Source organism: Danio rerio, chromosome 10 (genome assembly GCF_052040795.2).
Source record: "Danio rerio strain M-AB ecotype USA chromosome 10, GRCz13ab, whole genome shotgun sequence".
Classification (NCBI taxonomy): Eukaryota; Metazoa; Chordata; class Actinopteri; order Cypriniformes; family Danionidae; genus Danio; species Danio rerio.
Window position 1 is genome coordinate 35,506,747 of NC_141030.1, and position 26,503 is coordinate 35,533,249.

A 26,503-nucleotide genomic window follows, 5' to 3' on the forward strand; every position below is an offset into this window, starting at 1 on the left:
ACAGGAAGCGTTTGAGCTGGCATAATGAAAATGAAAAGTCCCTTTGCATAGACCTCATTGGCAATACATTCTTTAGCAATGACTTAAGTAAACACTTTCAACACAAATATATGAAGAGTTTAGATGCAAAAACTTTGCAAGTTTGTTCTTCGGAATTAAAACCAAAAGAAAAAAATATGCAGTAGGGTCTCGTTGGACACCTCATTAGAATGAGCTTATAGAGTGATAATTAAGCAGTCATCAGGCAGAGTGGCGTAGCTCATAAAGCGCATGACAACATGTTTTGACCCTATCATTCCTGAACCCAGTTTGAATCCAGCGTCTGATAAACTCATTCTTTTTTTTTTACCATTACTTATCAGGTTTTGCCTACTCTTCATCACGAGGAAGACAAGTAGGAATCATTACTGTGTATTATGTGAAGCGCATTTGAGCATCACATATTTTGCATAATTGCAATAATTTGCACATTTATTGAATGGAAATGTTTCCGATTCATGTATGCATATTCGTCTTCAGATGGCGCCTTTTTAGCAATGTGCGTGAAGTCGATTGCTCCGATTACATTGGGAAAACCAGCGATCGCTGCAAATTGCGCTTTAATGTTTGGCTGGTCAACTATTTGGTATGGAAAACTTATATACCTGCTAGACATGCAGATAATCCCGTCTCATACAGCTGCCATTGCATGGCTCAAATATACTTTGTAGTTTGCAATTAAACACAATTGCCACTAGGAGTCGCCAATGGAAATAAAACAAACACACACAAGAAATGCACGTACGCCAGGCATGAATTTGCTGTGGACGAACACACATTCTAACATTCATTTTATCATTAATAAATACAAACGGTAGCGTGAAACCTGGCGTATGCAAAGTTTTTGTGCGTACGCACCGTTGAATCATGAGGCCCCTGGTCTTTAAAGTGAAATATCTCAACATAAACAAAGGGTGATGAGAATAATGTTCATTTTAGATAGCACTTTGAGGTTTCTGCATCTGAACTCTTCATATATAGTGACAAATATAGTACAATATTAGTCCTCCAGATTTTAACTTGCGTGCAGTTTGTGTGCAACTCTGATTCTACAATCAGATTAGTAAGATTAGTTCACCCAAAAGGGACATTTCTGTTATGAATCACTCACCTTCATGTCATTCCAAACACAAATTAGGATGTTTTAGATGAAATCTTAGAGCTCTCGCATCCTCCTTAATCAGCAATGGTCCCAAGATGTTCAAAGTCCAGGAAAGACACCAAAACTTTGTCAAAAAAATTCAATAGAACATCAGTGGTACTACTGTAATCACACAAAGCTACAAGAACACTTTTGTGCGACAAACAAATCAGGTCTTCGAGGTACACGTTTACTTTGGGCCGTATGACACTGCCATTAGTAAGCAGTAAGCAGTGCAGCACACAAGTGTCATATTGCCCATAGAAAATGTACACCTTAATCTGATGCAGAAGACAAAGGCAAACAAAGTCATTTTGGCGTGTTCGTTGAGCCTTAGTATGTTTAAAGTTGAACCACTGAAGTCACATTAAATATTTTGATAGTGTTTTTGGTTCCTTTTCTGGACCTTGAACATCTTGAGACTATTGCTGTTTAAGGAGGATAAGCCTTAAAATAAAAAACAAAGGTCTCAGGTTTGGAAGGACATGAGTGTTATTAATTAACATCATTTTATCGGTTTGGGTGAACTAACCCTTTAAGATGCTCTTTAAGTAGCTGTTTTCTATGTTTTATTAACCAGTCTATTGACAACGATTTCTTTTTTTATCTATTTATCTACGTACTAAAATTACTCTCCACTCTTTCTTTGTGCCTCTGTCTAGTCATCCAGAGAACAAGTGGCCATTCAAAGAGTGCTGACCTCTGAGGACACACAGACACAAGCCTATCAGCCTCCAGCCCCTGCAACAGCACCAAACTGGTACAGACTCATCGTCTACCCATATGTCATTGTCTGAAGAAGTTTTATTTCTGTGAAGGTTACATCTTAGCAAGAATATTTACCAAACCCTGAGAACCTGCAGCAGGCTTGTTTCTGTAATTCGTCAGATTTTCAGCCACAGGCTGAATTCTAGCGCAGGGACAGATTTTTGTCTGAATGCAAGCCAAGAACAAAAGCCACGGGCAATGAGAACACATCACAGCGGGAAACAGAGAAAAAAAAACATGCTAACAAATCATAAATCACTGCCGTATTTACAGCAAAATCTAAGAGTGTAACGAACATCATGCGTAAATACTGAAAATCCCAATTTAATATCATTTAAAAGGTTACAACTGAAACTAAAGCACATATACACTATCTGCTCCTCCTAATATTTGTGCAGTTACAGTACAGCCTTAATCAGCGATGAGATTTTAACTGTTTTAAATCAACAAGAGCATGTGCTAAAATTAGACCCAGGGATTTTTTTTGTCCCATTTTGCGAGAGGCAGATTTGACAGCAATGAGAGCATGGTGACAGCCTGGCAGCGCAGACAAGTCAGGACAAACAAAAGCACTGAGGCGTATAAAAATTTGCTGAATAATTCACGGCCAAACCACGGACACATGCACACAGACACACAGACCGACACTGGTGATGGACAAAGGGTGTTCTTACAGAATATGATTGGAAAGCCAGTTGGCGTGGATGTCAGACATGTCCTCACTTTTTGATTGACAGAGAGACAGCCAACTAGTTTGGCATATTTATCAGCACAACTATAACGGTGTATAACCTTGCAGAAGCCAATTAGATAAAGTGTCGTTCATTAAATATTCAGTCAAACCAAAAATTATTCAGATAAATTCAGAAGTACTGTTTATTCACTGTAGTTTAGAAATTGCTAGTGATATATCACAAGTTAACTGTCAGAAACAAATTCATCTTGAGTTTAAGATAACTTCGATAAAAAGGTAAAGTATGTAATGGATTACAATCAACCAAAAAGATCCAGACAACTATTAGTATTGTAATATTTATACAAATGCCAATACTTTGTTTGTTTACCCCTCAATGACAGCCCATAGTCTCTGCTGTCAACCACATTCATCAGAACTGAATTGAATAATATATTTCCACACTCAGAAGGTATTTAGTTGACCACATACTGTAAATAATGTTTAGGCATAAATATGTCACTTTATTTTGCTTTCCTTACTTGCATAAATGTACTAATAGGGTTCTGCACCCACTAGTCCATTTTTGGGTTGGAAAAATATGCTTCAGCAAACACTATAGAATACACAAGACATCTCACTCATATCTTTTCGAATGGGTAAAAGTGTAACTTTCAATTTGGTAAATAAAGCCCCGCCTACTAGTACAGGAACTAAACATCGATTGCTAAATGGTGAAAAAAGCCTGCCTTCTAGTACAGGAGCCAATCATCGATTGCTATAGACTGGCAGTACTCTGGGGGAGGGGCTTGGAGCAGATGTGAGTTTCTGCAGATTTTAATGTGATTTGGACGTTTAGAAATAAATCTAAGGAGACAGTTGTTGTTTAATTTTATTGGTGATTCCTAATATGAAATTTAATGGTAAGCTTGGCAAGCAGTTTTGGAGAACTTGATGTTTCCCATTCAGACAGAAAACCCGAGCATACTGCCTGAGAGGTGTTTTAAAGATGGACGCCGAGTGAAATGACTTGCCTTTAAGATACTTTGGCTTCAGTCTTCATTTTTATGAAACCACAAAAACAAACTCCAACATTAGTTTTTAGGTAACAAATACAGGGCAGCATGACGGCAACAATTTTCTCTCCTTTTCACACTAATGATATTGACAGGAACGTATTATCGACAAACAAATAATTATTTTTGCGCAGTTCTTTGCACAACACCTAATAAATACTACAAAACAACTTAAAGGTGGAATTTAGGAGTTTGCACTTAGATATTGCTTGAAAATAATAGCAGGTTTGGCAGGCTGGACCAGGAGCTCAAAGATAATTGAGCCCAGGGCTCCCGCCTGGTCGATGAGCATGTAAGGGGAGTAGGAGATCAGGTAGCTCTCGAAAGCTCCCCCTGGTAAAGGAGAGAAGGGGGAGATGGGGTGGATAGGGTTTTCTTCAGAAAACGAAAATAAGGGAGTAGTTATAGCCAGGCAACTTATAGTGAGTTTGGATTAATCAGATTGGCTAACTAATGATTATAATTTAGAGACCAGCTGCGATCAATCATAACACATGCTCTTCTCAAAATTTAGTGAAACTTCATTAGTTGATTACCTTCAGATAGATTGTTTGTTATGCTGGTTGAAAGTCTCTTTACATCCTGATAGCAATCATTAAATTGTGGTCCAGCTGTATTTACGTGTATTTTAAATTCTGTGGAAGGTGTAGTACCTAGAAATGTCAAAATATATATATAATTGCATACCAAGAATTACGTCATTGGCACGTTCATGTACGCAGTTGGATGGCAGGCAAACATCAACAGCCTGCCTTTTTTTTAAAGTTTGGTATATTAATTACTAACTGCACTATAAAATGTTCTCTCTGGATCTTGGATTTGAATGGCAATTTGCAGGTTGGGACGTAGGCGTTTCAGTGCTATCGTGCTAATGTTAGCATTTTTCACAATCTTTTATTGCACCTTTAACAGTGTCTGTTAGGGCTACACAATATATATATATATATATATATATATATATATATATATATATATATATATTTTTTTTTTTTTTTTTTTTTTTTTTTTTTTGCACTGATATTGCAAAGTGCAAATTTACAAAAGTCACATCGCAAGTATGCAATGTTGAGTCTGAATTATAGTTGACCAGAAGCTACAGTTTTATTTAATTATTGTATTTATACAGAATTTACACGATTCATGCTAAATAAAATGCTCTTCTTACATAGAATTTTTGTCTTGTTTCAGATAATTTTACGTTTTAAGGAAAAACTCTTAATTTTGACTTATTTCTTTGACTACAAACAAGACAAAGCAAAGTAAGAAAAGCATTTTTTGCATTAAGATTATTCAATTTCTGTCCCTTAATACTGTATGACTCGCCATAAAAGCGTAAAATCTTGTCAACTGTATTGACATCACAATATTTATCATAGAAAAATAAAATATCACAATATCAGATTTTTCCAATATTGTGCAACCCTAGTGTCTGTGGTTGTTAATTGATTACATTCGCCTCATCGATCTATCTCCATATGGACAACTTTTCTGGAGAGGTCAGTTTGATTGGTAGCTCACTTTGTACACAAAAGAGATAAGAGCAATGTAAAATCAAGGTAAAACTACATGATCCCAGTGCACTTTTCTCTTTGATTGGGTTTAGGTCAGCAGTTCACTAAGTGATCTGTAGAAGACTCGTCTTTTTGTGGACATGTACAAGAAGGACATGTATCTGAAATATACAACAAAATCTACCTGGCCTAAGTAACTCATTTCAGATTTACAAGAATGTGAATAGCACCCTCTAGTGGATGTTTCAGCTGAAATGTGCAATAACATGTACCCGGAGCAGCGTATTTTAAGTTTTGCAAAAAATATGTTCTGGGGCACATATTTCCAGTGAGCCTGGATTGCTATCTACATGTATTTGCACACTAAGAATGGATGAGATTGTGCTTACTCTTCATCCTGAAGCCTCTCCTCATCCTCCTCAGCATGTGATTGGTTGCGCACGGGTGCCAGACCTTCTGTCTTGGTGTTGTAATTGTGGAAGCACACGTTCAGCTTCTCGTCAAATTCATTGACCAGATCCTCCATGGACTTGAAGCTCATCATTTCGGAGAAGTTCTCCAGCTCGGAGAAGTCTTCACGGCACAGCGGGGCCAAGGGAATGGTTTTGTGAGGTCGACAGGGAGGCTGTTCGCATTCAAGCTCCTCCATCTTGCAGGGCCGCAGATCCTCGAATTCCTCATCCAGGCACACCAGAGGGGCCTCCATCCTGATGTCCTCGTAATCGCACTGTCACGTGGAGGATGCCGCTGGAACAATCCCTGAGTAAAAATAGGATAATCAATTCAAGTTTATTTGCAGGGCTCAACAATAAGGACTGCCCAGTGGCCCTGGGCCAGCGTAAGAGACGCTCGAGACAGTAGACAGGATTGTTACTGGCCCCTATCGGCCAGTAACAATGAGCATGTTATGTTTTTGGAACCTGGTAACAACCAGTACAGTGAAAAGATGGCAACATGGTGGCAACATCAAACTATGAGGCTAAAAGAAAACATCTGTTTCTAAAGTCGCAGACAATGACATGGGTACAAAATCAAGAAACTGAAAAAAAGAAGGAGAATAAAGTTGTCAGTTTGGCAAGCATTTTTAAAAAAAATAATTTAGATTTGCAATAAAATACCCGCATATTTTCCAAACTGCTCTTTCGTTTGCATAAAATCTTGACTTTGGCTCATTATACATTTATTAACATTTTTAAAATGTTTACATTCTAGATTCAGACACATTATTTTGCCACATTATTTAAAATATGTGGCTAAGAAATAGCTGTTCACTTTTTTTTTTTTTTTGTGGGGCCTGTGAAAATTTTGGCAGGGCAAGTAAAAATCTCAACCACTGGCCCGATTGGCCCAGTAGAAAAAATCCTTAGCGTTGAACCCTGATTTGTATGTGCCTTTCACAATAACTATCATTCCAAAGCAGCCATTTAATTTTGGAGCCAGATGAGTCTAAAAAAATATACATTTGCAGAAATAAAGCTAATTTCATTTATTTTATATAAAACAATTCACAATTACAAAATCTAATTCATAATTTCAAACCACAGTTCATAAATGCATGAATTCAATTCGTAAATTGAAATCACAAAGTGTGAATTCACAAGCAAAAATCAAGTATTTCCCCCAAATGAATTGGATGTGTGCATTTATGAATTTAGCATTTTGAATTAACAAAATTGTGTTTTGCATTAACGCATTGTGTTACACATTGAATTTTTAAATTGGAGATGCATATTTATGAGATGTGTTTTAAATTTATGAGTTGTGTTTGCAAATTTATGAGTTGTGATTTGAATTTACAGATTGGATTAGTATATTTATGAGTTGGGTTTTGAATTTACGAATTGGATTTGCAAATTTATGAGTTGCGTTTTGAATTTATGAATTGGATTTGGTATTTATGAGTTGTTTTGTAATTACTAGGGTTGGGCATCTAAGCTATAATGCCCATCCGATACGCATCTCGATACAAAGAATACGATCCGATATATTAGCGATACATTTGTGACATATTGCGATGCAACACGATACGATTCACACCCATATCGCGATACGATGCGATATTTCAGCACTAACTAATTAGATCAAGTTTATGAGATGATGTGAAAGAGGATGCTGTGCCATTGAATGAGTTTGATTATTTATAAACCAAGCAAAACCAAGACTTTTTTTTACAAACTGGCTTTTCTCTCAGAGCCAGAGTGTCAGTTTACAGTAGAGGGCCATTTTAGAACATATAGCACATATTATTTAAGTATTTTTAAGATAAACAGAATGTATAAGTGCAATATATATTAAAAAAATATGTATATATTTGCACTCTTTCAACATAAATAAAATTAGCATTGCACAACAAGAATTGTGATTTAACTTTTCAACTATGAAAACAAGTTTTACAAAGATATTTTGCCACTGATTATTCAAAACTTAAGGTCGTGAACTAGCAGTGTTATGCTGCGTTGAAACATCACTGTCACTGTAAACAACAGGCTAATAAAAATATAACAAACCAGCAATCTTCTTGCTGTGAGGTGGTCAAACTACCCACTGTGCCACTGTGACACCCAATTATTTTTATCATTATTATTATTAATATTATTATTATTATAATTAAATAAAAATTAACAGGAGGAGGTGTTTAAAACCTTCGTTCTCCGTGACACTAGGCTGAATATCTTTGCAGATGAACAATGCAATAGCATTCGTTATTGGCGTAGAGCGAGCAGAACTGTTGCGCATGGAAAAAAAAACTTTCAATGCTTTTCTCACCACTTTTGGAGCTGGTTGAAGCAGTGCGAAAGCCGGGGATGCAGAAACACTGGAAGATGCTTTCACAACAACACCGTGGCGCCGCTTCAAGTGAGATATCAGATTAGTCATACTGCCCGCGTATTTTACAGATGCGCGGCACATTTTGCAAATTGCATCTGTCCTGTCATGTCGTCCATCCTTAAATCCATAATGTTGCTTGCCATACTTTAGATTTAAAACTCAGTGGGGAATAAAATGTTTGTTTTGCTTCTCGCGCTTTCTGAGGGCGCTCCACTAGCTTCATCCGCACACCTGATACACTGAGTTGTAGTGTGTGCACATCCGCAAATCCGTTGCTAAGGCTTACTTTATGTAGGTCGATTAAATTATGCGCCAAAAACAGGTTGACAACACTTGTTAATAAATAAAAAATACATTCTATATTAAAAATATAAGCTGTATCTCGGAAAAATCGATGCATCTCGCAAAAACCGATGCATCTCGATTTGCTTCCAAAATTTCATTCATCCTCTGCTGCTCAACCGATGCACTCGCATCGTGAACGCGCATAACCGCGTATCGATACATATCGGTTAATCTTCCCATCCCTAGTAATTACAAATTGGATTTGCATATTTATAAATTGGGTTTTGAATTTTCGAATTCGATTTGCGCATTTATTAATTGTTTTAAAGTCATGAATTGTGTTTTGCATATTTTTTAATTTATGAATTGGATTTGTGTCTTTATAAATTGTGTTTTGAATTTTATGAATTGGATTTGCGTATTTATGAATTGAGTTTTGAATTTATGAACTGGATTTGGGTCCGTGTACGTTGCGTTCATTCAATTTTTGATCTTAATCGAAATTTAAAAAACGAGGAAACGGCCGTTTTTCGTTTTTTTATTTGGCTACAAAAAAATTAAATAACTGATTTTGGCTCGATTTTCTTTTTTTGGTTTAGGGTAGGAAAACGGATAAATGACTTTAAAATTCATTATCCACATGTAGGCGGTTCTGAAACGCCCATTTCCTCTGATTGGTCAATCAAATCTGGGCTCCTGACGTCGCCTTCAAAATAACAGTCCTGTAGTCTTCGTCCTCTGCGGATCAGCACACAGGCATTTAATATATTATATTTAATATATAATATATTAGCAGTATTATTAGACATTTATCATTACAATTTATCATTACTATTATAGTTCGCCGCCAAATTTGCTGCTATGCACCTGATACTGAGCAAAAGATTTGAGAGCAGCACTTGGTTTGCACGATTGTTTCCAAGCTAGGCCTATATAAGTAATAATAATAATAATAATAATTATTATTATTATATAGTTTTAATTGTTTAGTTTTTATTTTTATAGTTGTTAGCAGGGCCAGAATAAGAGTTCATTGGAACACACACACATTTTCTCTCACGCAGCAAGCCAATTCCTTTCGAGACTTTTGCTGAATTAATGTCGAGTACATATCTGTAAATTAACAGTTTTCAGTATTTTGTGATTTTTTTTTTTTTTTTATGTATTAATTTATATTGTCTGGGCTGGTGTTGTATATTATGCTACAAAAACTTTGTAATAAACTGTCAGTGCATTTTCTGTTATTTTATCAATTTATCTTTAGCCTATAAGCTGGACATCTTACTACAGATATGAGGGAGGCGCAGCTAGGCGCCGCGTTTCACTTTGGCAGCAGCTGCAGGTGATGAGAATGATGCAAGTAGAATCCAACTGTCAAAGAGAACGATGATCTTAATTTTTTTTTGTTTAAAATAACTGTTTAACATAATACACTAAATTTACATATCATTTGAACCACATACTAGAACATAGGCCTATGCCTGATTCATCCATTGCTTATGCATAAATTATACAAAAACATATAATTATAATTATTAATTTTTTATTTACCAAATCTGAGCTCCTGACCTCTCCGGTCTTAGTCCTCTGTGGATCAGCACCCAGGCATTTAATTATTATTATTTGATATATATTATTAGACATTTATCATTACAATTTATCATTAAAAAAAAAGTTATAGTTTGCAGCCATTTTTGCTGCTATGCACCTGATGCTGAGCAAGATTTCCGAGCACGACAGTTTTACGATTGTGATCCGCACCGAGGAAAAGGCAGATGACATAATTCGTAAAATAATAACTTTAAAATGTAAATGTTTGTAATACAGAAATTACAGTGAGCATAGGCCTATAATTAAATCCTTATTAGCAAAACAATTCATCCACAGCACTGTATAGCAGACCGGCCCTAACAAAAAAATACACTTCATATAGGCTTTTTTTGTTGGAAAGATGAGCTTTTTGGAACGAATTTTGTTTGGTATAATTTGTATACGTAAGATATCTTAATTTTAATGTATTTTTTGTTGGCCAGTTAACTACAAACAACAATATTTGAGGTCCCCTATATAGGCCTGGCTTCAGTGCCAAAACACAAAATTTTTTGTTAAATAAAATAATAATATAAATAAAATTAAAGTGAAATATTCACAGTTTCAGAGTAGCCTAAATTAAACTGTATTGGCTATTAATATCAAAATCATCCATTGCGGCTGTCAGTTTCGATTTAATTCCGTGATTTGAATGAGCCAGGACAGCCTTACAAACTCTTTGCAGCAATGAAGGTATTCCCCGGTTAACTCAGTTTGAAAAAATATACAGAATTTATATTGAAGCCTGTATGAATGCACTGATAACTGTACGGGTCTATACCACCTTAAAGGATATATTGATGTCCAAAGAATAGAAGAAGAGTAAAGAGGTCAGACACAAGTTATTATGTTTAAACAATGTATTAATTTCTTTATGATTAATGTGTAAACATAATCATCACAATACAAATCAAACAAAATAGCATTGGCCCACGTAAAGGGTAAACAATTATCACATAAGAATGACAATAATTTTAATACTGAGAAGTTGTAATATAGTGATGAAACAAGTCCCATAGTTTTAGAGAAGTCCACCTTATAAACAGGAGGTCCAGCGATCACTTCAGCAGACGATCCGTGGAAGTGATGCCATTATGCAATATTTGCCGGGATCGTATTTTCATATGCCATGAACGTATAATGTAAAATGAGGAGTTATTGTGTTAAAACAAGTTATCAGATGAAGTTAAATGTTGCTGTAATTTTTTATGCAGTTGCAGGTGATTGTGTATGTGTGTGGTTATAAAGTTATGTCAAACTCCGAAGCAAATCACACCACATCTTCTTCTCATCTGATAAGATTCAGTCAAACTGCTTGCTCTTGGAATGGTGTGGTTGTAATCTTGTTGGCTATAATTCTTTAAACTGTCGACTAAGCATCGCGATGTGCACTTGCCTTTTCCTCTGTTCCTCTTCCCTTACTGTGTCAAATACATTCATTGAACTCGCGAGCGGACCTCTAACCACGCCCACATAATAACATAACAGGTAAAGAATAAATGTACAGTTCGAAAACAGAATAATTAAACAATCTTTTGTAAAGAATTATAGATATGCAAAAACATATGCCTGAGTGCACTTACAAAACAATTAAAAATCTGCCGTCTTTGTTTTTTTTTATGAACAACATCCTCCAAACTTGTGCAGTAAACTCATTGTGAGAGATTGCGCGTGTCTGCCACGATGAAAGATTTTTATATCCAAATTTGTGCCAGTTTGTCAAGATACACATTTTTAAAACACCTTATTATTTTCAGAACGTAGATGACGTTTGCATAAGCAATGACTGATCCTATCACCTGATCCACCCGATTAAATAAAAATGTAGACTTTAGCGCTTAAAAAATACTCCCATATGTAACTCTTGTGAATTCAGGGAGTAAACTGCTGAGCTCTACAGTAAATCTATTATTAATGTAGCGTAAGTAATACATTTTAAAGTGTTGTTTTGAAATATATTTCTTTGTTATTGAAAAAAGCCAGAGAGAATGGTAAAAAAACATTTTGACTATTTAATTTTGTAATATTCAAATAAAACACAAAAGGCAGTGTTCGGAAACAGCCATATGGCCAATTAAAGTATTTCATTAATATTCGGCTGAATTTAAGCTTTTATCCTTACATGTACGCATATCCATCTATCTATCTCTCGCTTTCTCTCTTTTTTTCCTCTCTAGGCTATATAGCCTATGCACACACACACACACACACACACACACACACACACACATAAAGAAAGAGAGAGAGAGAGAGAGGCAAAGACTATAAAGGGACTTTGATATGTATTTGATACAGCAAATCTTTTGCTCAGTATCAGGTGCATAGCAGCAAATTTGGCGGCGAACTATAATAGTAATGATAAATTGTAATGATAAATGTCTAATAATACTGCTAATATATTATATATTAAATATAATATATTAAATGCCTGTGTGCTGATCCGCAGAGGACGAAGACTACAGGACTGTTATTTTGAAGGCGACGTCAGGAGCCCAGATTTGATTGACCAATCAGAGGAAATGGGCGTTTCAGAACCGCCTACATGTGGATAATGAATTTTAAAGTCATTTATCCGTTTTCCTACCCTAAACCAAAAAAAGAAAATCGAGCCAAAATCAGTTATTTAATTTTTTTGTAGCCAAATAAAAAAACGAAAAACGGCCGTTTCCTCGTTTTTTAAATTTCGTTTAAGATCAAAAATCGAATGAACGCAACGTACACGGACCGATTTGCATATTTATGAGTTGTGTTTTGATTTTACGAATTGGATATGCATATTTATGAATTTGTTTAGAATTTACGAATTGGATTTGCATATTTATGAGTTGTGTTTTAAATTTATGAATTAGATTTATGTATTTTTGAATTGTCTTTTGAATTTACTAACTTGATTTGCTTATTTATGAATTGTGTTTTGAATTTATGAATTGGATTTGCATATTTATGAATTATCTTCTAATTTATTAATTTGATTTGCATATTTATGAATTGTCTTTTAAATTTACGAATTGGATTTGCGTATTACTGAATTTTCTTTTGATTGATTTATTGATTTAATACATAAAGGTCAGAAAAAGTGGTTTTCAAGCAGTACAATAATAAGTGTAATACATGTTTGCATGTTTTTTTCTGAGCATATAAGTCATAAATATTTAAAGACATTTTTAAATAATTACCACTATTAAACATGTTTTGAATTAACAAAATAAATGTGAATTGAGTATGAATCTTATTTTGTAAATGAATTATTTTTTAAACTGATCTGGTTCCATATTCAATACCTCAAAATAAATGCCATACTCAAACAAAGCTCACTTCTCTTAAACAGCTGAAAATGAATTTAAATATGTTTATATTGAGTTATATAAGTATGAGCAGTATGAGTTATATAACAGTGACTGCCTCAGAAGCAGGAACATTTTGTGAAGCTTATCAACTATGAATATTTAGACTATAAAATAGGGTTTCTCTCAGATGACATCTCATTAAATTAATTTCGTTCTCTTCCACTAAGCAAGCGTGGAGCACCAGTGACTGCATTTCGCTCAAGAAGACTGAAAGTAATTGTGTTTAATCTGGGTAACGGTTGATTCAGCAGAACCTCTGGGAGTTTTCCCCAATAAATACTGGGACTGTGCTGTAGCCAAAGTCAGACAGCAATTATAGCTGGTGCTCATTCAGATTCACTCTCTAAAACAAATGAAAAAGAGTCAACGAGAAAGTACATTAGCATTAGCATTTTCTCTGCAGCCATTAGTGCTTTATAAAACTCTATATTGATTTAATGCATGAAGGTCAAAGAAAATTGGTTTTCCAGCAGTAAAATAATAAGTGTAATACATCTTTACATTTTTTACTTTATTTTTTTAAAATCAAATAAATAAATATTGAGCACCATTATTTAAATATGTTTATTTAATTTAAATAATTACAATTATTCACAGTAGACAGTGTAAGTAGGAGTAAAAAAAGTAAGAGAAGTATAACTTGCTTATATACCAAATATTTTATGCATATTTAGAACAAGTATTATCTGCTTTCATATTAAAAGACTTTATTTAAGGCTCACAAAGAAGCCTCGAAATAAAAATAAAAAGTAAATAATTAAATGTTTCCTATCTATCCTTAAAAACTCAAGGTCTTGCCTGTTTGTCAATCTTTTAGTCTTTTCAAGAGTTCACACTTAGCTGATGATTGATAATAAAGCTAGTTTGGCGTGCTGTCCCGGGAGAGAGCCCTGAGCTTATAAGATCCTCGAGCCCTGGGCTCCCTCCCGTTGCAAGGCGAGAGGGGAGTTTGAGCTCAGGCAGATCTCAATGACTCCCCCTCTTACTTGTTTTAGCAGAGTATAGCTAAAGTATTTGGATTAATTGTTTAGAGTGCTTGTTTTTGAACTGTGGGAGGAAACCGGAGGACCCGGGGAAAACCCACGCGACCACGGGGAGAACGAGCAAACTCCGCACAGAAATGCCGTCTGGTTTGGAAAGGAATTAAACCAGGGGCATTCTTGCTGTGAGGCAACAGCGCTAAAAGGAGAGAAAGTAGGGTTGGGGGGGGGGGGGGGGGGGGGTTCTTCAAGACAAAGGTATTGAGATGAGAAAAGTCTAGTTATTTATAGTGAGTTAAGGATCGTCTGATAGGATAATCAGTCATTAGCTAAAGTTGGAACAGCTGTGAACAATCACAAGCACGTGATCCTCTCGAAATTTGTTTATAAATAAACTTGACTTAAAATATAATTAAATACGATCGCTTATTTATATTTACTCACAGAATAGGTACGTCATGTCACCGAATGACAGTGGAGCATTATCTTACCTGTATTTTAACATTTATTCAAATTTTTTATTTTGGCAACATAGTAGATTTTTGACATATGTGTAAACTGTTATGTAAATATACAGTGCATGTGATGCATTCAAAAAGGGAAATCTTGTCTTTAAAGCATTATTATTTAATTCACCAAACAATACTGGATTCACGGTTGCTCATTAATCAGCCTTACAACAAGAAGGTCGCTAGATCAGTTGGCATTTCTGTGTGGAATTTGCATGTTCTTCCCGTGTTGGCATGGCTTTCCTCCACGTGCTCCGACAGTCGAAAGACTTGCGCTGTAGGTGAATTGAATAAACTAAATTTGCCGTAGTGTATGTGTGTGAATGAGTGTTGTATGGATGTTTTCCGGTACTGGGTTGCAGCTGGAAGGGCATCCGCTGTGTTAAACATATGCTGGATAAGTTGGCAGTTCATTCCGCTGTGGTGACCCCTGATGAATAAAGGGACTAAGCCAAAGGAAAATGAATGAATGAACACCTTCATAATACTATGGTGTTATTTTATCTACATGGCTGATTCCCAAAACAACCTCTATTTACATTCTGATCAGGCCAAGATGACTTCCAAGAATCGATTTAATCTTTAAAATGCATTGCATTGATTCATGCATTGAAATGAACAAGTTCGGGGTACATATAACATCCACCCATTACAGTTCACACCTCCTTTTTTGTCCTGTCAACTGACAGTTGCTGTGAATGAGCACAAAGGCTTTATCAGGCTTAGAGTCAGGCTGTAAAAGGATCAAAATCCATTTAAAACAGGCTTGCGTAAGCTTTTACCCCAACATTACATTAGTCAGCAAAGTGCCATTCCACTAAAACACTGTCTGTGCCATGTCAGAATTATTGTTATGACCTTTCCCACTCCCTAGTTTTTGTGGATGCGCATTGATTTGTTTGTCTGCCATGCATTAGTCTGCGTCTATGATGAGAACCAGATAAAAAAAATCGGACTATTGTTAATGCAACGTTACAGTGATAAACCGCTTCCCCTTATTCACATTTCCTGGGGATGGGTGTGTGAAATTGAGCAGGAGTTTAAATAGCATATTGACCCCAAATCAATCGATGAAACACAAATTGTACCAATGGAATAGAACTATTTTTGCTGTGGGACATCCACTGAGGATGACGTCACAGAATTGTGCATCACATTCATAATGATAAGACAAAAAACTGTGAGAGGTATTTCTGAAATTGAGAATTATTTGTGAATGTAAGATGAATTTTTTGAGTGCCGGTGTGACCTGTGTTGTGCAATATCAGCCGTGTTATTAGACAAGATGAACTGACAAGCCATGATGGGAAGAAATATGGCCGATCACATCATAAAGCATGGCAGAGATGAAATACAACATCACACCGAATCAGATCTGGTGGACTAATTTTTCAAGCATATCTTTAGGTAACACCACATGGATAAAAATTCATATTTTGGAATAATAATACAGAAGGAATATGTTAAAATAAAATGTTAAAAATAAATCAATAATTGGAAATAAATCTGCACAGAAAGAAAAAAGAAGAAGAAAAAATAGAAATGGATGGAAGCAGAATGAACAGAGATCAAGGTTACCCCATAAATCCTGAAGGGAATAATGGGAAAACAATGGCAGGATGGAGACGATGGAGTGATGGAGGATAGGAAAAAAAAGAGGGAGGAACAAATTACCTGCAGAAGAATCTCTCCTTCTGTATCTGGGTTGAAAAAAGCCCCTCCTATTCCGATATAGTCAGAGTGAATCCACCATCAGTCAGGATGAAAGAACACAGTCATTCCCATCACAAACACGCAAGCTGGAGTCGTGATGGCCGCCCGGCTCCCTGTTCTAGTCCACGGCGTCTTGTCTAAGCCAGCCGAGGCTCAGAGTGTTGTTTTCTGAGCATTAAGCAGCAGTCGTCCTGTCGTCTCCTCCACAGAGCCTGCGCACTGACGGATGGATTCCCCCTCCCCCTTCTGCTCTCCTCATGCACCTCTCTCTCCGCCCACTTTCCCCTCCCGCTGCCAGGAGCCAAATCCCTGCATATTCATGAGGATGGAGGAAAGAAAAAACTGTACGAAGGCTTTATTCGCACCTTGAACCCGCTTGTCATCAGCCACATCGGGGGTCTCCTGGCAGGATCTATTCTCATTACGCCTCAAAGCACGCTCAAGGGATTTTCAGTGAGAACGCTGGGCCTAACAACATGAACGCCGGCTCCTTACTGTCAATCATTTGCTATTGAAATGAAGGCTATAAATCTGGCAGGATTGTATGGCTGTATAGAGTGGTTATATAGCATAGCCATGGTCTAAAAAGTCAGAAACGATTATGATTTATTTATTAATGTAATAATTTTTTGCATTTTATATATGTATTGTAGTTTTTATAATCATTTATGACTAGTGGAACAGCTTATGTAATATTATTAACCCTCTGGTGGGTTAATAATTTTTAAACAAAAAAAGTAGATCGCTTACCATATCTGAATGCTACAAAATTCTAATTTAATTGTTTAAAAGGGTAAATGGTGCTAAAATATGTAAAACTTGTGCTGTTTGTGGTTAAAAATGCCTACATTGGAAACTAATAATTTCACATTGCAGAAATATGGGGTACTGCACCCAAATTAAAATGATATGGAAAGCCAATTAACCTTAAATATTAAGATATTAACCTTACATCAGAAAGCAAATTCTTGAGCATTATTATTTATTTTTCTTTTATTAAAACACATTTATGACGCCAACCACAGAACACTTTTTGAGGTGTCATAATCCTGGACCAGGCTGTATCTTGAGCAGATGCTGTGACGGTCATGGAGGAGTGGAGACTCAGTAACCGACGAGTCTCTGCATTGATCCCGTGTGTAAGCCTGACCACCTGCCGGTGAAGTTCTTGCATCTGCAGCTTCTCCACGATGGGCATCCAGCGTTCTTCAGGTCTCCAGGTTCCTCTGCCGCCTAGACTGCAGCTCTGCATGAAAAGTTTGGCCAGAGCAGAAATGGTTTCTCTCAAGATTTTTTTCCCCTTAACTTTCAGCAATAGGTGAAGTTTATTCCTTGCCCCTGTTGCCACTGGCTTGCTTGGTTTGGTAATGGTGAAGCAGCGCATCCATGGATTTGCTCTTCAGTGTTTGGACTTTCAGCAGTGAAAATGAACCCACACTGAACTGAACTAAATTGAACTTTAACTCTGAAAACTGGACTCACACAGTTTCATTTTCAGTTTACTAGAACTTCTGTGTTAAGCTGTTTTTAAATCTGCATTGTAAAAGCGCTATAGAAAATATATAAAATGTAGCTACTGCATGAATATAGTTCACTATCATAAAATAACATATGTGAAATAAATATCAAATTTGGTCCAAAAGTTGGAGACTGATGAATGCTTCTAATTTGTCATTGATAAATTTGATATCACAAAGTTAAAAAGGTAAAATTGCATATATTTAAATATTAAAATTTACACTTAATTAGTAAGTTTAGTAAATTGCTAAATACTACATAGTTCTCCATTATATCAGTAACATTGTTAGGTGAATGTTTTGTAAATTTAATTGTGCATTTATTCTTATTCTTATAATTATTATTATTTTTTGGTTGTTAAGTCATGACGTATGAAATACTGTTTCGGAAAATATTCATTTATGACATATCACCCACTTTTTAGTCATATCACCCATTAAAGGGAATTTTACATAAAATTATGGTGTACACAACAGTCTCTGGGCTTGCTGCATCACAAATACCAAAATTTAAAGTTTCTGGCCATCATCAACAAGCCAATACTAATAAATTACCTTCAATTGTCTTAATCTTTAAAAAAATATTAGTTTATCAAATAGTTTATCAACATTTTTTAAGGAACATTATTCTATCTCAAAATGAGTATCATTTTTTAGATGTACATTTGAATGCTACATATTATAATGATCATAATCTTGTAGTGTAATCTAGAGTTACAGTGTAGATAATAGAATGATACACTCTAAAACGCTCAGTTGTTGTACACCAACATTGGGTCAAATATGGACAAACCCAACGTGTAGTCAAATTTTTCAATGAAATTTAATTACACTTTTTAACCTAATAGTTGGTTTTGTCAATATTTAATCCAACATTAAGTTTAAACAACCCACAGTTTTTAGTGTGTAAGCCATACATACACTGTTAACAATTTTCCATGGAATCTACAGCAACTACTGTAAATCATTTACAGCAAAAATATTGTATTTACATTTAAAGCACCATTTATCTTGCTGTATATGTAAGAATTGTATGTATATCTTTACTGTATAGCAGTGATTTTCACAATGCATTAAAATACAGTAACATACTACAGAACTGGCCTACGGTAAAATACAGTTCATATTACTGTTAAATACTGTCCAATTTACTAAAAAAAATATAAATATTTGACATCTACAGTAAATTGGCCTGAATTTTAATTGGTATATAAGACACCCAAAACCTGATATTTCCAAATGCATGTTATTTAATCACAGATCGTCACCTCTACAGGCTATTAGACTGTTTCGTTGCAGCTACAGATTTCTCTGACTCTGCAGGCCATCCAGTCAGAAAGACAGAGCAACGCAGCCAAGGCAAAGACCTTGGTTTTATCGGACCTGATGGGGCATGAAGAGCTCATTTAGTCTGGTCATAGTATCACCCATCCGCCCTCTACGTAACACAGACCCACACCTCCCATGTGTTACGCCACTCTCCCTGCTGCCCTTAATCCTTCACGGCTCTTAATCGGCATCTCAGCCTTTAAAAAGACCCATACAGTTAGAGACGCTATCCTGCATGAGTGTGTCTGCATGCATACAAGCTGCTCAAAATTGGCTTGCCATATTCCAAGGATTAGCATCTGATTTTGTGGATTACAGACAATGCTTTCGCGGTTTTGAGCAGATGACTGTGAGAAACAACAAATGTGCAGCACACGCTGCATTAACAGAGCTCAGGATGTCCAGTCCTTATATAGTAAAGCTTCCTGTCTATGTGGCCAGATTTATTTAGAAATGCAAAACTGCGCTTGAAGCATTGCGGCGTGACTGAAATACCGATCTAAGCTTATACATGCTTAATTATTTCTGGCTGCTTGAATTTGAACTGCTCATACTTTAAAAGTAACCCTGGGTAATTAGACTTGAATGGCTTAATTTATTCTAAATGTTGTTTCTTATACTGAAATATAGAGGAAAGCCATGAAAGATTAATGTTATTTTAAAAAAATCCATGTCCATTCTGTATTATGGGAGGTGCAATTACTTTAGGTGTGCAGTACTTGATGTCAGTTGCATTCTGTGAACTAATGGTATTGCCTGTTTCTATATTTACCACAATACTGTACAACTCTCAAGACAAAAATGAAAAAGCCTCTGGTGCTGTTCAGCCATATTTAGCCCAATTTTCTTTACTGAATCTAAATGGTAAACTTACACACACAAAAAAAGTGGTTCTTCAGTGAATACGAATGTAGGAGCCATATTACTAATTATTTTCATTTGTACTAAATAGTTTATTTAAAATGATGTTGTGCATTTGTTAACATTGTTTATTTCTCTGAATGTGCCCTCTAGAGGTGTCACAATCACCAGCAATCCAGCTTTTGGAGATCGCTGGAGAACTACAAATCTGCCACTTTTATGAACTACAGACCCCATTATGCACTTCACTCACACACCTGGCCCAGGTTTCCCCTGATTGCAAACACACAGTAGAAGCTGTTCAGGTTTAATCAAACAGACTATGAACAGAACAAACACACACATTGTTGCTGAGTCTTAGATACTGTAAGTGAGCATTTCCTAGCTTTTTTCCTTGTCTTGCCTTTCGTGTTTTTTTGGCCCTTGTTTGATTTACTCTTATCGTTGTTTAGCTGCCTGTCTTGATCATTCGCCTGTATTAGCTATTATTTCTTTTAATTTTTACAAATCTCTCAGTAAAACATCTACAAACTTATAAAACTGATCCGAGGTCAGGTAAAAACTATGAAACATGTTCAGTGATTGGCCACTAGGGGGCGATCTGAATAAAGCTGCATGATGCATGCGGATTTTATGATATTCGTCCCCAAGTGCAGAACGATTCAATTGTTGAAATGTTTCGAAGCTTTCTTGATCTAACGAAGCCTCGTTTTTTGAAATCACATGACCTTTGCCAATTTAATACGCGCTGCAAAATAACTGAATCAATTAAAAAAAATTCATAAGTGGACTTAAAGTTATTTGTTTGTTTTATGTTGTTATTTAGTTTATTTTCTTTTTTTGTATACACATAAACTTGTAGGAGTGGCACAGTGGCTCAGTGGTTAGCGCTGTCGCCTTAAAGCAAGAAGGTTGCTGGTTCGAGTCCTGGCTGGACCAGGTGGCATTTCTGTGTGGAGTTTGCATGTTCTCACTGTGTTTGTTTAGGTTTTCTCCGGGTCCTCCTCAATCCAAGGACATGCACTATAGGTGAATTGAATAAACTAAATTGGCCATAGTGTATGATTGCATGTGTGAATGCGAGCGAGTATGGGTGTTTCCCAGTACTGGGTTGCAGCTGGAAGGGCATCAGCTGTGTAAAACATAGGCTGGGATAGTTGGTGGTTTGTTCCACTGTGCTGACCCATAATTAATAAAGGGACTAAGCCGAAGGAATAAACTTATGAAGCATCAAATCTTTTTTTGGGTCCATCCATTGTGCTTTGCACTCGTCAGATCATTGATCCCGAAATAGTCGAGCTTTTGTTATTTGCACTCAGATATGTCAAAATTGGAAACAAATTGGAAACTAACAGACATTTAAAAAATGATTTATGTTATTTTAAAAGAAAATCTAATTTATTTTGGTCATTATTTAAGGTGCACATTGTGTAATGCCAGATGGTTGCACTTGGCTCTACTGGCACTGCCTGTTGCTATTTTTATCACAACACAACCCAGAAAATATCATAGCTACTGATATGATGCCACATTGTGCCGCCTCTGATTTTGATTGTAAAGGGCAAAACCAGAAGCGATATAAGTCTTCACTACTATCTATACATGTGTATTTATATATTTTTGTTGATACAGCTTGTTGGCTGCATACAGTATGCATGTGCCTCTGCTTTTGTCTACAGACTTCAAACCATGTGAGTCCATTAATGGTTAATAAAGAGGAGGAGAGAGCAGAAAGTAACAATAGTGGGTCTTGTGGAAGGGGGAGGAATTTTCTGCAAAGCTCAAAGACAAATATGACATCATCTCCAATGGGAGTGTCAATCATTGTCTAATGCATTCAACAATTACAGGACTGTTAGATCACAAATCAGCCTATTTGCATCGTCAAAGACACAGTGTTTTGATGCAAAAACCCAGTCAAAACATTCTTTTCAAAGCAAAATTGTCTGTCTTGACGGCGGGACAAAAACACTGCTTTTTTTAAAACCTGTTTTGTGTGTTTAGCTTATCCATTTTAATTTTTTCAGGCTAATGTAAAGAAAAGCATCCAAAACACACTTAAGTATTTTTGTATCATACTTTATGAATTTGTCTTCTCAATTTCTTGATTTCTGCTCCACTGAGCCATAAAATTCCACTTCAACAACACGTATACACCAAATACCAGATTTATTAATCTCTATATTCAGTTTATTTTTTGCCTGATTATATACATTTTATTCTACAAGTAAAATTGTAAAAATTGCATTTAATGATTAAATCTACAATTGTCATGCTGTTTACATTATTTTATGAATTATAGAGCATAAATAAGTTCCCCACTATAAGTACTACTCTTTTTTTTATTGTTCAAGTAGAAAATAAAGAAAGAAAGAAAGAAAAAAGAAAGAATTTTGAACCTGATTTGATTGAAAGTTCAGAAATGTATGCAAATTAGCACTTATTTAAATGAGCTAATTTTAACCAGCACATATTTTTTTAAAGATGTCTCATTTGCATTTTCAAGCATTTCTATTAAAAAACTGGTCATTAAAAATAGGCATAGAATTCAAAATGGAATCAATCAGCTGGGGAAAATATATTGATATATATATATATATATATATATATATATATATATATATATATATATATATATATATATATATATATATAAAAAAATATATATATATATATATATATATATATATATATATATATATAAATATATATATATATATATATATATATATATATATATATATATATATATATATATATATATATATATATATATATATATATATATATATATAAATTGCATATTATTATTTGGACAACATGGTGGCTCAGTGGTTAACATTGTTGCCTCACAGCAAGAAGGTTGCTGGTTCAAGCCCCAGCTGGACCAGGGGTCTGTTCTTCGTACCTCGCTTAAATGATCTCAGATTATTTGGCAGTTCCTGGATCTTTTGATCTTGATAACTGATCTCTCGCTAATTTGGTTCTTCAAACAAGTTCGCGAATTAGATTAGAATGTCTGGATAAACTGATCTGAGATCGCTGTGTGTGTTGTGAAGGACAGATCTATCGATCCTAGAAATCATGATCAGCAATGCAACGATTGGCTGACGGCACAGCAGCGTAATGACATCATCTGATAATTATTCAATTATCCATGTGAGCAAAATTACATCAAATTAGCAGTAAATGGTTTGTTAAATATGACACGCGATAACCTTCCACATTTGTTGTGAGCTGCAGGCTTTACACTTTCATGTGTCAAGAGTATTCATCATGTATTTCAATGCAAATCAGTGTATTTAGTTCCACATTTAGAAAAGATTTTTTTTATAATAGTATCTGTTTTTTAATCGGTGTATAAAGAATAACTGGTTGTTTACAAAAGCATTTTCATATTGGTAAAGGCGTCTGCAACTTTTGTGAAGCATCACTGGCATATTAACTGTCAAAACATGTTTATGACTGCATAAATGTATTATTGCTTTAAAAAAAAGTCACATATTCTGCATTTCTATTATACACAATTTGTACTAAAGCGTTCTAAAAAGTTCATACCAATAAGTTTTCTCTTTGCACCACCAGGTGGCAGTCTTTGTTCATTTCGAGGGTGCAGATTGCATACGTTTTATTAATATGTATAACTTTATTTATTTTATTAATGACTTTAACTTTATATATATATAGTTAAAAAATATGTACCATTTTCCCAAGTGTATATAACTACTACTGTAAGAAAATATCAGAATTCGGAACAGGATTAGATCGGCTCAGTTCAAGCAAAGTAAGTATGATCTTTGCTTGAACTGACCTGATCTAATCCTGTTTATATGAATTGAACCTGCTCCTGATCAGGTTTGACCTAGCAGAACTGTTGCCATGACAACAACTCTCGGATCAGCTTTGAAGAACGAAACGATCCTGGATCATGTCTAATCGTCAATATCCAAATCCAGCTAACTGAGTAATCCACGTACGAAGAACGGACCCCAGTTGGCGTTTCTGTGTGGAGTTTGCATGTTTTCCCTGTGTTTGCGTGTGTTTCCTCTGAGTGCTCCGGTTTCCCCAACAGTCCAAAGACATGCGCTACATGTGAATTGAATAAGCTAAATTGGTGTGTATGTGTGTGTGAATGAGTATTGTAGGGATGTTTCCCAGTACTGGGTTGCAGCTGGAAGGGCATCCGCTGTGTAAAACAGAACTTCCACCCCTAATGAATAAAGGGACTAAGCCAAAGAAAAATGAATGAATGAATGAACATTAGTATTTGTTTACCCCATTTACCTGCAGTGTCCAACAATAATAATCAAAAAATATAAAATTCACTGATGATGTCATTCCTTGTATTTAAACGTTAGCTTTCCATGCTTGTTACATTATGTGCCGTCGTATTCAACGAGCTAAGATGAAAAACGGGATGCACACACAATGACCTGGTTTGCTGTGCTCTCTCTCTCTCTCTCTCTCTCTCGCAGATGCAGCTCTGCTTTTCTCCACAATACAGTGAAAAGACTGGAGTGACGGAGGCCCCATCGCCATGGTAACCGGGGCTGAGCAGCTGAGTATTGCGTTTGGAGCCGTTGCCGTGGTTATTGGTGAAGGATTGGAGCTGGACCATTCGCTGAACGCCTCCAAACACTGAACAGCAATGGAGAGAGAGCCATGTGGACGGCGGATTTATCAAGCTAACACGGTGCTGCAGTTGACATTTAATATTTATGCTGGGATAGGAATTACTGTTTGTTGACCAAATAAACCTACAATTCTTTTTGAAAAGCGAGATTTTTCCCCCCGCTTGCCATTGTGACTTTTGACCAAAAATATGTATGATAAAAATGATAACAATAATAATAAGAAGAATTTTTTTTATTTCTTAATATTATAAATGGCATATGAAATGTTTAATCATGAAACAATTAAACCATGCATTTAATTACTTGTTTGATTAAAAATATAAATTTTTATGGAAAATTACAAACAGTAATAACAACAAATGAATAGGCGATGCAGTGGCGCAGTAGGTAGTGCTGTCGCCTCACACCAAGAAGGTCCCTGGTTCGAGCCTCGGCTGGCTCAGTTGGCGTTTCTGTGTGGAGTTTCCATGTTCTCCTTGCGTACGCGTGGGTTTCCTCTTTGGTGCTCCGGTGTCCCCCACAGTCCAAAGACATGCGGTACAGGTGAATTGGGTAGGCCGAATTGTACAAATGAATAGTAATAACAAAATAATAATAATAAACATTGCTGTTTTCTGACCTTAACATAGCACATTAATGTATAGAATTTTGTATTGTCATTGAGAGACTAACATAAAAATTATATATAATATTAGTACATTTACAGTAATAATATAAGTGTTTTCTTAATAACAACAACAATAATAATAATAATAATAATAAATTTATTATTATTATTAGTGTTATTTACATTATCATTTTATTATTATTATTATTATTATTTGTTGTTGTTTTATTCAAAACATATATAATATAATAATACATATGTAATATAAAACACAACAAAAATAACAACATAAATAGCAATAATAAACATTATAGCATAATAAAATAATAATAATAACATAATAACATTATAATGACATAACAATAATAACATAATAATAATAAACATAACAAAAATAATAATAACAACAACTGAATTATAACAACATAATAACAATAAAAAGAATCTCTATTTTATAATCTTAATGTAGTCATTTTCTTGTTGTAAATAACCTTAATATATTAAACTATAAAATTTAGTATGGTCATTTTAAGAGACTAAAGTGAAGAAATTACATTTACAATCGTATTAATCAATGTCTATTTTCTTAAATAATAATAATAATAAATAATAATAACTATAATTATTATTATTATTATTATTATTATTAGGGTTGTTTACATTATTATTTTATCTATAGTTATTATTATTATTATTATTATTATTATTATTATTATTATTATTATTATCATCATCATCATGTTACTATTATGTTTTATTTATAATATATAATAATATAAAAATAACCAAAAATAATAGGAACAAATTAATAATGTTGTTATAATTAACGTTATTATGTTAAATTATTAACTTTATATGGTCTTTTTAAGAGACTGAAATAAAAAAATAATAATATTGTTACATTTACAATATTAATTATTGCATATTTCCTCGATAATAAATATAATAATATTAAATTTAATTTATTAATATAAAATATAAATATTATTATTACTAGATTTGTTTACATTATTTTTTTATTTCTTCTTAATATTATTGTTATTATCATTGCTACTATTATTTGTTGTTTTATCTATTATTACATTAAAATTATT

The 26,503-nt window shown here is 34.8% G+C and overlaps 3 protein-coding genes across 7 annotated transcripts in view; 1 reads left to right on the plus strand and 2 right to left on the minus strand.

Annotated features, from left to right (window-relative positions):
• The window catches only part of fez1 (fasciculation and elongation protein zeta 1 (zygin I)), a 44,288-nt gene extending 27,667 nt beyond the window's left edge, over positions 1-16,621 (minus strand). For 4 of the 5 annotated variants that reach the window (XR_015500296.1, XM_087269165.1, XM_087269164.1 and 1 more), the window contains exons 1-2: positions 16,423-16,621; positions 5,598-5,967 (exon numbers count right to left, since the gene is read on the minus strand). Coding sequence is in view for 4 of the 5 variants with exons in the window: in XM_087269165.1 (XP_087125291.1) it covers positions 5,598-5,914 (317 nt within the window). In the remaining variant the exon portion in view is untranslated. The remainder of the gene's footprint in view (positions 1-5,597; positions 5,968-16,422) is intronic. The other variant, NM_213396.1, reaches the window with a different exon arrangement.
• robo3 (roundabout, axon guidance receptor, homolog 3 (Drosophila)) overlaps positions 1-24,265 on the minus strand; it is a 494,668-nt gene extending 470,403 nt beyond the window's left edge. Inside the window, exon 1 of the mRNA XM_087268852.1 lies at positions 24,224-24,265. The gene's annotated coding sequence lies outside the window, so the exon portion shown is untranslated. The remainder of the gene's footprint in view (positions 1-24,223) is intronic.
• foxo1b (forkhead box O1 b) overlaps positions 1,843-26,503 on the plus strand; it is a 94,138-nt gene continuing 69,477 nt past the window's right edge. Inside the window, exons 1-2 of the mRNA XM_087269666.1 lie at positions 1,843-1,940; positions 24,644-24,861. The gene's annotated coding sequence lies outside the window, so the exon portion shown is untranslated. The remainder of the gene's footprint in view (positions 1,941-24,643; positions 24,862-26,503) is intronic.